Raw genomic sequence first — 11068 nt, 5'->3', positions numbered from 1 at the left:
GCCTGCCACCACGCCTGGCTAATTTTTTGTATTTTTAGTAGAGACTGGGTTTCACTATGTCGGCCAGGCTGGTCTCAAACTCCCGACCTCAGGTGATCCGCCCACCTTAGCCTCCCAAAGTGCTGGGATTACAGGCGTGAGCAACTGCGCCCGGCCTCATGCTTGACGTTTAATCTCCATGGGAGCAAACATTAGGTCTTGCCCAGATCTTTATCCACAGCAGTGAGCATAGCACCTGGCACAGAGGTAGTTCCCAACATTAATTATTGAATGAAATAAAATAATGAATGTATGCCCAAAAAGAGTTGTGGGAAGTGGGGTAATGTCCCTGCATGGACTTCTAAGGCTAAGAAGGAAAACAAACAACATAAGTGCTGGGCACAAATCAGAGGCTGGCACCCCAACTGGGGCCCAGCTCTGGCTCTCTCTCCTGGCACCATCACTGAAAGGTTCAGTTCCCAAAACCTCAGGGTATTCTTGGTCCTTCCTGTTCCCAGCGCTGCAAATCCCCCATCCCTCGCTGCCCCCACCTTAGTTCCAAGTTCCGGCCTCTCTGCCCCACCCCTGAAGCAGGCGTGCTTTTTAGAGGAGCTCCTGGGCTCTATGAATACTTAGAGTCCGTGGCAGAAACCAGGGTTGGGGCAGGGCGTGTCCCAGGAGTGAGCCCAGCTCTACAGTCCTGTGCAGGGTAGAGAGCTATACTTGGGCCGGCACCATGGCCGAGTTCAGGGTCAGGGTGTCCACAGGGAAGGCCTTCGGGGCTGGCACATGGAATAAAGTGTCTGTCAGCATCATGGAGACCCAGGGAGAGAGCCCCCGGCTGCCCCTGGACCATCTCGGCAAGGAGCTCAACGCTGGCGCTGTGAGTGCATGGGAGTGGGTAGGGGTGGAGGTGAAGCGGGTGAGCAGGAGGGTCTGGCCCGATGCATACTAAACCTCCCCAGGAGGAAGACTTCCAGGTGATGCTCCCAGAGGATGCGGGTCCAGTGCTGCTGCTGCGCGTGCACAAGATGCCCCCAGCGCTGCCCTGCCTGCCCGGGCCCCTGGCCCAGGATGCCTGGTTCTGTCGCTAGTTCCAGTTGACACCACCGCAGGGCAGCCCCTTCCTCTTCCCCTGCTACCAGTGGCTGGAGGGGGCAGGGAGCCTGGTGCTGCGGGAGGGGACAGGTGAGGCGGGGCCAGGCTGGGGCTGCAGGGGGAGCACAGGAAGGGGCAGGGGACTGGGGTTGGGGAAGGCAGGTGAAGTGGAGAGGTGAGCTGCTGGGGCCACGGAGTAGGGGGCAGAGGAGGGGACTGGCAGGATCTTGGGAGGGGGAGGTGGCAGCCTGGTGTAGGAGAAGCTGCTTATGAAAGAAGGGGACCTGGTAGAGCACGGCAATAGTGGAGAGGACATGGCTGGGGGTAGTGATGGGGAGTTTCTCTCCCCTCCCCAACCTACTCCGCTTCTCCCACAGCCAAGGTGTCCTGGGCAGACCACCACCCCCTGCTCCAGCAACAGCACCAGGAGGAGCTGCAGGCCCGGCAGGAGATGTACTAGTGAGGAGGGGGTTGCTGTTGGAGGAGGGGGTGCCCAAGGGATGAGGGGCAGCTGGAGTGTCCTGGTCATGACACAGACTAAAGCCCCTGCCCCCACCTCTCCTATCAAAGCTGCTCCTAGGACAAGCAGCATCTGCAGGAATGTATTAGAAATCCAAATTCCTGGCTGGGCACGGTGGCTCACGCCTGTAATCCCAACACTTTGGGAGGCCGAGGTGGGTGAATCACGAGGTCAGGAGTTCGAGACCAGCTTACCCAACATGGTGAAACCTCATCTGTACTAAAAATACAAAAAAATTAGCTGGGCGTGGTGGCACATGCCTGTAATCCCAGCTATTCAGGAGGCTGAAGCAGAAGAATTGCCTGAACCTGGGAGGTGGAGGCTGCAGTGAGCCAAGATCGTGCCACTACACTCCAGGCTGGGCGACACAGTGAGACTTTGTCTCAAAAAAAAAAAAAAAAAAAAAGAAATGCAAATTCCTGAGCCACCCCCAACTTGCTATGACACTGAGGTGGAAAGCAGTAATTTTTGTTTTGACAAGCCTTCCAGATGACTCTGGTGGCCAGGAGGATCACCTGAGGTCAGGAGTTCAAGAGCATCCTGGCCAACAGGGTGAAACCCCATCTCTACTAAAAATACAAAATTAGCTGGGCGTGGTGGCAGGCACCTGTAATCCCAGCTATTTGGGAGGCTGAGGCATGAGAAGAGCTTAAACTCGGAGGGCAGAGGTTGCAGTGAGCCGAGATCACACCATTGCACTCCAGCCTGTGCGACAAAGCAAAACTTCACCTCAAAAAAAAAAGAGAAAAGAAAAGAAAAATTGCTCTAAATGCCTTACCTTTGCTGCTATCTTCCTTGCCCCGGGACTTTTTCATGCATCAGCTTATCATATCCTCCCAGAAATCTAGGTAGAGCCAGAAATGCACCTCTCAAGCCCCAGGAAACTCATCCTCTAGGGGCTAGTGAGGGGTGAGATGGGGGCTTTTTCTGTGCTGTTGGCTCAGCATTGGAGGTCATAGGAGAGAACTGGGCCTTGGAGACTGCAGAAGAGCCAGGACCACTAGTGAGGATTTCCTGGCACAAAGCCAGGAGCTGCACTCGGGAGCAGATTTTCAAAAGATCTTGATCCGGCCAACTCGGCTGCTGTCTAAAGTCCAGGTTGCAGGCTTTTGCTCCTGGTCTCTGAGATCAGCGCAGCCATAGGCTCATTTGGCTCTTGGGGGTTCTCCATGTGTCATGAATTCCACCCGTAAGAAAGCCATGGCACCAAATCTGCCAGCAACAGCCCCAAGAGAGGGAATAGACATTGAGGTCTACTGTGTCCATGGAGACCAAGGTCAGCCTAGGCCCTGCCAAAACGAGCTGTGAGATCTTAGACCAATCATTTCATCTCTGCGATTCTTATTTTCTTCTGTAAAAGAAACTAAGAAGACCAATCTCGTCTGGGTTAGAAGGAGGAACAGATGAGAAATGGTTAAGAATGTAGCTAGGCAGCTGCCAAGCCTTGCACAAATGCGTGCTGTTGCTGTTCCTGTCTCTCAGTTAACTCTGTTCCAACTCTCTAGGCTCTTATAATGCGTACGGTGAGGTCTCAGATCCATAGCAACAGCATTGCCTGGGAGCTTGTTAGAAATCAGAATCTGCATGTAACCAACATCCCTAGGTGAGAGGGATTAAAGTCTGAGAAGCGGGGTTTGGCCACCACCTGGTGGCAGTGTACTTTAACTGCAAATTTTTCTTTGAAGTTGAAAGCTCAAACCTGGAAGCAAATGTTGAATGAATCAAAGAATGAATGAGTGAGAGGAGGGCTGGCTAGGGGTCCTCAAGTTTGCAGAGATGTGATCTTACCATTTCGCCAGAAAGTCTTCGGCTGTGTTGCTTGAGAATAGAACTTAGAGATGCCTTAGGCCAGGGCAGAATAAAATACTGCGGCTCCCCCTAAACTGTGGAGGCTCTGTATGGGATGCCTACCAAAGACAACTGAAATCTTCTGTGCAGACCCTGCCTTAGAATAGTCTCCCCTCTACAAGATGCAGCTGCGTTAGGTTAGTCAGGACTTCTCTAGTTGCAAGAACAAAAGCCAACTCCAACTAGCAGGCAGAATAAAAGAGTTTAACAGCCAGACACAGAGGCACTTACAGAAGCACAGGCAAGAATTGTCCACCCAGAGGAAAATGGTCATGGCTAACAGTCTCTGTGTTTACTGCTATAATCTACATAATCAGAGAGAGACCACCTCAGCCCCAGTCTCAAATTCCTTGGAAAGGACTCTGATTGGCCCAGTGCTAGGCAGGTGCTCAACTCTGGACCAATCACACTTGACCAGGGGAGCCATCTCACTGTGGGAAAATGGCAGCTCTCTTGCAGCCTCAAGGGTAGAATGGAAGGGCAGATCCCAGGAGGGCCCTCGTTGGCTGAAGGAGTCTGGCTGTGAGCAAGGCCCCCGAGGGGCCTGCCATTCCATCTGCCCTAGTGAAGGGGTTCCCTGAGGCCTCTTGCTGACCCTGTTCCCTCTCTACCCACCAGGTGGAAGGCTTACAACCCAGGCTGGCCTCACTGCTTAGATGAAAAGAGTGTGAAAGACTTGGACCTCAACATCAAATACTCCACAGCCAAGAATGCCAACTTTTATCTACAGGGTGGCTCTGCGTGAGGATACCCACCTTGCCCTGCCCCTGGGCGTCAGATGCCCGATGACCCTGCCTTCTGCCCTCCCCTAGTCAGTTCCCCCACCCACTGTGATATGAGTCACATATTCCTACCCAGGAAACAGCCTCCTACCCACTACCAATCCCACAGGGCAACAGCTCCCTTAGGGGTGGTGACTACTTCGGGCCCGGAGGCTGGTTCAAGATCCCAAGAGGCATAAGGCTGGCTGACAGGGAAGGGTCTCCCAGGGCCTCCTGCCCACTCTCCACCCCTCACATCCTCTGGCAGGTTTGTAGAGATGAAGATCAAGGGGCTGCTGGACCACAAGGGACCCTGGAGGAGTCTGAATGAGATGAAAAGGATCTTCCACTTCCGGAAGACCTCAGCAGCCGGTGAGGAGCTTGGGTAGGGGATCCTGACCTCTTTCCTGTGGCATCAACTCCTGTGGCTCTCTGGAGTCTCAGAAAACCAAGCAGCAATTTCCTATGTAACCCTGAGCAGGCCCTTGCTAGACCTTACTTTTCCCCACAGAGACAAAAGAGAATGTGGATGGAGGAGATCCCTGACCTTCTAATGCCTTCTAATCCAACAGTCATTTGTTGACACCGGGTTAGGCGCTACCCAGTTCTTCCTGGGGCTCACAGTCAAGTAGGACAGTTGGTATTAATTAGACTCAAAATCAAATAATTCGTTTCACTGTGAAATATGCTCATTGGATCCAGTGACTGTGTAAAGAGGGCACCTGCCCTACCCTGGAGAGGGCCCCAGGTAAGCTCTCCCACGAGGGTGAACTATGCTGAGACCTGGAAACTGAGTAGGCCTTCACAGTGCCAAGGATGGGCTGTGGGGCAGAAAATAGTTTGGGGAACAGAGAGTGCAAAGGCGCTGAAGACCAAAGGATCAGCTACCTTTGGAGGGAAGAAAACACCACTGTGGTCAAAGCATAATGAGCAAGAGAAAAGGTGTGAGAAGGAGCGGGAAGGGACCCGGGGCTCACACAGGACAGTGTCAGACACGGCAGGACTTGGGTCTTGATTGATTGGTTGATAGCAGGGGAATAGTACGGTCACTATACACTGCTGGGGGTGAGTTATTAGGAGACAAGAGGCTATGAGAATCTGCTCTGAGGCTCTGGCTATAGTCGCCAGAGGATGGTGGCCTCAGCAAGGCAGTGGCAATGCAGTAGAGTGGATGCGTGGACTGAGAGGGAGTCAGGATGGAGAATCAGTGGGATTTGACATGTGGGGGTGCTGCCAAGAGAGGTCCCCAGGCTCCGGCTGGGCATGGTGGTTCACACCTGTGATCCCAGCACTTTGGAAGGCTAAGGTAAGTGGATTACTTGAAGTCAGGAGTTTGAGACCAGGCTGGCCAACATGGCAAAACTCCATCTCTACGAAAAATACAAAACTTAGCCAGATGTGGTGGCACACACCTGTAGTCCCAGCTACTCAGGAGGCTGAGGCATGAGAATTGCTTAAGCCTGGGAGACGGAGGTTGCAGTGAACTGAGTTAGCCCCACTGCACTCCAGCCTGGGCAAGGGAGTGAGACCCTGTCAGGAAGGAAGGAAGGAAGGGATGGAGGGAGGGAGGGAGGGAGGAAGGAAAGCAGGAAGGAAGGGAGGGATGGCGGGAAGAAAGGAAGAAAGAGAAGGAGAGCCGGAGGAAGCCGAGGCAGGCGGATCACTTGAGCCCAGGAGTTTGACACCAGCCTGAGCAGCATGACAAAACCCCATCTCTACCAAAAATACAAAAATTAGCCAGACATGCTGGTTTGTGCCTATAATCCCAGCTACTCAGGAGGCTGAGGCAGGAGGATCACTTGAACCCAGGAGGCAGAGTTTGCAGTGAGCCAAGTTCACACCACTGGACTCCAGCCTGGGCTACAGAATGAGACTCTGTCTCAAAAAAAAAGAAAGAAAGAAAGAGGGAAAAATAGAAGAAAAAGAGCGGTCCCCAGCCTCCTCTGTAGGCAGCTGGGTGGATGGAGCTGCCTCTTCCCAAATATCAGGCAATGGGACCGACCTGAGCTGTAGGAAGTCTTTATTTGGTCTCAAACATGTTGCATTGGAGACTAGTGAGTTACTCAGGGCGGCTGTCCAGCAGACACTGGGATGGATAGTCTGGGGACTATCGTTTACTGTTGGATAAAGAGGCAGTGGCTGAAGACGGGACGGGGCAGTAACCCTGAGAACCCACTGTGACGGTTAGGTGGAGACCTGTGGGAGCTGGGGTGACCCAGTCCCTGTGTCCCCACTCCCGCAGAGTACACTTTTCAGCACTGGCAGGAGGATGCTTTCTTCGCCTCCCAGTTCCTGAATGGTCTCAACCCCGTCCTGATCCACTGCTGTCACTGCCTCCCAAAAAACTTCCCCGTCACTGATGCCATGGTGGCTTCAGTGTTGGGCCCAGGGACCAGCCTGCAGGCTGAGCTGGAGGTGAGGGGTGCAGGGATCCAGGCTCTGCACAGCCCATCTCAGTGCCTTCACACCCATCCCCTGCTGGAGAGGGAGGGGACCTACTGTGTGCTGTGTGCCTAGCACACTCTCTCCTGAAACACACTCCTCTCCCAGCCCTGAATCCTCTCCCTCTACCACCCCCACCCCCTTCCTTTAGAAAACCAGGTAGTAGCCCCAGTTCTTCTTTCTTCTGCAGAAGGGCTCCCTGTTCTTGGTGGATCACGGCATCCTCTCCAACATCCATACCAATGTCATTAATGGGCAGCCTCAGTTCTCTGCGGCCCCAATGACCCTGCTATACCAGCGCCCATGTGGTGGGTCCCTACTGCCTCTCGCCATCCAGGTCTGCAGCCAGGCAGGGGCAGGGCAGGGGCGGGGAGGGTCAGACTGAATGGTTGGCAGATGCTCACGGCTGCCTCTCTCCCCACCTGCCTCCCCCAAGCTCAGCCAGACCCCCGGCCCCAACAGCCCCATCTTCCTGCCCAGTGATGACGAGTGGGACTGGTTGCTGGCCAAGACCTGGGTGCGAAATGCCGAGTTCTCCTTCCACGAGGCCCTCACACACCTGCTGCACTCGCACCTGCTGTCCGAGGTCTTCACCCTGGCCACCCTGCGCCAGCTGCCCCACTGCCACCGTCTCTTCAAGGTCAGCAGCTTGACAAGGTGGCCCAGACTGTGCCCAGGCCCTCTGTGCCTCTTCTAAGCAGCCTTTCCTCACACGGCCCTATCCACGTAAGCGGGGATGCAGAGCCCTGTCCGCTTCAGCAGCATCTCCCGGCACAACTTCCGCGGGAGCCTGCTCTCCAGCAGACCCTGAGTAAGATGAATGTGGTACCCCAAGAGGCCTCCTTCCTTTTTTTTGAGACAGAGTCTCACTCTGTTGCCCAGGCTGGAGTGCAACTTCTGCCTCCCGGGTTCAAGCGATTCTCATGCTTCAGCCTCCCGAGTAGCTGGGATTACAGACGTGCACCACCATGCCCGGCTAATTTTTGTATTTTTAGTAGAGACGGGGTTTCACCATGTTGGCCAGGCTGATCTCTAACTCCTGACCTCGTGATCCACCTGCCTCCGCCTCCCAAAGTGCTGGGATTACAGACATGAGCCACTTCGCCCAGCTGAGACTCCCTTCTTAAGGGAGATCAGACAGCATCAGCAGCTATCATAGAAGCCCAGATCTTAGGAAGGAAAGAACCCAGGGCTGGCAGGTGCCGAAGTGTGAATATGGCTGTGAGAGACCGAAAGGCTTTCTACAGATAGTCCTGGGATAGGGGAGGGCTGGTGGGGGGGGGTAGGCCCCTGTGCTCTCGGGTGGGTTCTGTTGGTTTTCTAGACCCTGCTAGCTTTCAGACAGCTCAGATTCCAGGCACCTTCTCTGTGAAGGGCAGGACTTCCCCCGGTAGGGTCCACCCGTAGCCACTCAGATTCTCTGATCCTTCTAGACGTCTCCTGGGTTCCGGTTGTGAACGCTGCTCTGTGCTCTTCCGTCCTGGCTTGTTCTTTCTGACTAACTGCAGCTCCCGGGGCCTGGCGCTCAGAGGTGGGCTCTGGTGGACAGCTCCACATTGCCAGGCCCACAGGCCCTGCTTTTCCTAGAGCTTTGCCTGCCCAGAGGTTAGGAAATCACAGGATGCCAGAGCCAGAAGGCACAGGGCTCAGCCACATCAGCACTCGCATTTGACAAAATAACCTGAGGCTCAGGGAGAGGAAGGAGCGCGCCTGAGCTCCCAGCACAAGCTGCTGGTGGCACCCAGCAGGAACTCCAGGGCTCAGACCCCTGTCCCAGGCTGCCTCCTCTTGTAGGCATTGACTCTTTCCTAGTGACTTGAAGGGCTGGAAGTTCTGGGGCCAGAAAGAGCCAGGCCTCCCCCAGCTCTGCCGTTCTTGCCACACAGCTGCTGGTCCCACATACCCGGTACACACTGCACATCAACACGCTTGCTCAGGAGCTGCTCATCGTGCCGGGGCAGGTGGTGGACAGGGTGAGAGCTGTGTTGGGGAGGGAGTGGACAGGCTGCTCTTTCAATGTGAGGAATCTGGGATCCTGGGGTGGGAGTGACCCATCTCCCCCACACCCGTGCTACCTCCTGCTTCTGGAGCATGGTCTGTAGGACCCAAGAGTCCTGTCTGTCAGTCCACAGGCCTCGGCATTGGAGGCTTCTCTGAGTTGATACAGAGGAGCGTGAAGCAGCTAAACTATTCCGCCCTGTGTCTGCTGAGGATATCCGGGCCCGAGGAGTTGAAGACATCCCAGGCTACTACTACCGTGATGATGGCATGCAGATCTGGGGTGCAGTGGAACGGTGAGGGGCTGTGCCTGGAGAGCTGAGGGCTCGGGGATGCGGGAAGACTGGAAAGGACACTGAGGCCCAGGGAGGCTCATGTTGAAGAGGAGGGCCAGACATTAATGACACGAAGCAGGGGCATTCCTCAGAGTGGGTCGGGATTAGAGGCCGGGCCTGAACCTGGGTGCATTGCAGCTTTGTCTCTGAAATAATCGGTATCTACTACCCAAGCCATGAGTCTGTCCAAGATGACAGAGAGCTCCAGGCCTGGGTCGGAGAGATTTTCTCCAAGGGCTTCCTCAACCGAGAGAACTCAGGTATGGGGACCTCCGCCCTCAGGCCTCACCCTCAAGCCTCCGTGGCAGGGTCTTCAGGCCCCTGGAACCTCCATCCCAGCCCAGCTCTCCTCGCAGGTATACCCTCCTCCCTGGAGACCCGGGAAGCCCTGGTGCGGTATGTCACGATGGTGATATTCACCTGCTCAGCCAGGCACTCGGCTGTCAGTGCGGGGCAGGTGAGGAAAAGCCAGTGCCTGGGGTGTGAACTAGAGGTGACCCAGCTCCTTGGCCTCATTCTGTCCTCTCGGCTTTCAGTTTGACTCCTGTGCTTGGATGCCCAACCTGCCACCCAGCATGCAGCTGCCACCACCCACCTCCAAAAGCCAGGCAACACCTGAGAGCTTCGTCGACACCCTCCCACCTGTCAATGCCACATGTGATGTCATCCTTACTCTCTGGTTGCTGAGCAAGGAGCCTGGAGACCGAGTGAGTGTGGGGTTGAGGGGCAGGCCGGGCCGAACTGGGGTAAGGGAGGGTGTGGTGTTTACCCTCCTGGCCCAGACCCAACTCTGCCATCAGGTAGTGGTTCCCTTTACCCCACTGCCCCTCCAGTGGGACACATGAGCCTTGGACATCCCACAGTGAAGGTCCAACAGCCAAATGTGATGATCCAGAGCCACTCTCAGTGGCAAGGGCAATGTGTCATTGTGCTCCTTGCAAATTCCAAATTGAGCTTTCATTCCCCGAAAGCTTCCTGAAGATCAGCTTTACGTGGGTATCTGTTTAAGAGGAGGGACATGGATCAGGCCCCATCAAGGACTGCTTCAGGTCCCAGGGTGGGGTACTAGGGCCACAGCTGGCTAAGGCAAGTTGCAGCTGCTCAGAGGGTGGGGACAGGGAGTCTGGGAGGCAAGACCTCAGCAGCCCCCTCACCCAAGCTTGTGGTCGGTCCCCAGAGGCTCCTGGGCACCTACCCAGATGAGCACTTCATTGAGGAGGCCCCATGGTGGAGTATCACCACCTTCCAGAACCGCCTGGCCCAGATCTCAAGGAAGATCCAGGAGCGGAACCGGGGCCTGGCACTGCCCTACACCTACCTGGACCCTCCTGTCATCGAGAACAGCGTCTCCATCTAAACCCGGGAACACAGCCCAGATGACATCCTTTGACCACATCACTCTAGAATAACTGTCACGCAGAGTAAAGGACTTCTCGGAAAAACAGGCCCCCATGTGCCTCTCCTGGGACAACCAGACTCTGTGTAACTCATTCCCACCATCACACACGCGTGCATGCACACACACACACACAAAACCAGAAACAAAATCAAAACAGGGAAACCCAAAAACCCACCAAGAATAGTCTCGGGACAATACCACTGAGCCTTTTGGAGGCTCCAAGCCTTGAAGTACCTGCACAGCCCCCTTTGAGGCTTTTGCTAGTTGGTTTTGTTTTGTGTTACACAGCCATGGGGGGCATATACCTGCCCACAGACCCACTAGCCTCCACTGATTGGACCTTATGGTCACCTGACTCAAGAACAGTCACCAAGACGTGGCTGCCAAAGACGCTGGACACCATGGCTCATGCCTGAGCACTTTGGAAGATGGAGCCAGGAGAATCACTTGAGGCCAGAAGTTCAAGGCCAGCCTGGGCAAGATGTGAGACTCCACCTCTACCAAAAAATTAAAATTTAAAAACTAATTGGGCCTGGTGATGTGTGGCTGTAGTCCTAACTACTTGAGAGGCTGAGGCGGGAGGACTGGTCGAGCCCAGGAGTTTGAGGCTGCAGTGAGCTATGATTGTGCCACAGCACTCCAGCCCTGGTAACAGAGAAAGACCTGTCTCTATTTTAAAAATAAAATT

At 54.9% G+C, this 11068-nt stretch overlaps 1 protein-coding gene across 1 annotated transcript; it reads left to right on the top strand.

The window, feature by feature from the left end:
• The first annotated feature begins 627 nt into the window (after window positions 1-627).
• ALOX15B (arachidonate 15-lipoxygenase type B) lies at window positions 628-10614 on the top strand. Its single transcript, XM_032280385.1, is given in 14 exon segments — window positions 628-862; window positions 945-1167; window positions 1455-1536; window positions 4064-4186; window positions 4475-4578; window positions 6449-6621; window positions 6839-6985; window positions 7085-7288; window positions 8535-8621; window positions 8774-8852; window positions 8855-8942; window positions 9120-9438; window positions 9518-9688; window positions 10159-10614. Coding segments are annotated over 14 exon segments (2127 nt in total). The 5' UTR covers window positions 628-715; the 3' UTR covers window positions 10339-10614.
• Window positions 10615-11068: the final 454 nt, after the last annotated feature.

This window comes from Sapajus apella, unplaced genomic scaffold (genome assembly GCF_009761245.1).
Source record: "Sapajus apella isolate SASKATOON/1434 unplaced genomic scaffold, GSC_monkey_1.0 scaffold12, whole genome shotgun sequence".
In the NCBI taxonomy this organism is placed as follows: Eukaryota; Metazoa; Chordata; class Mammalia; order Primates; family Cebidae; genus Sapajus; species Sapajus apella.
This window is presented reverse-complemented; position numbering and strand designations above follow the sequence as displayed.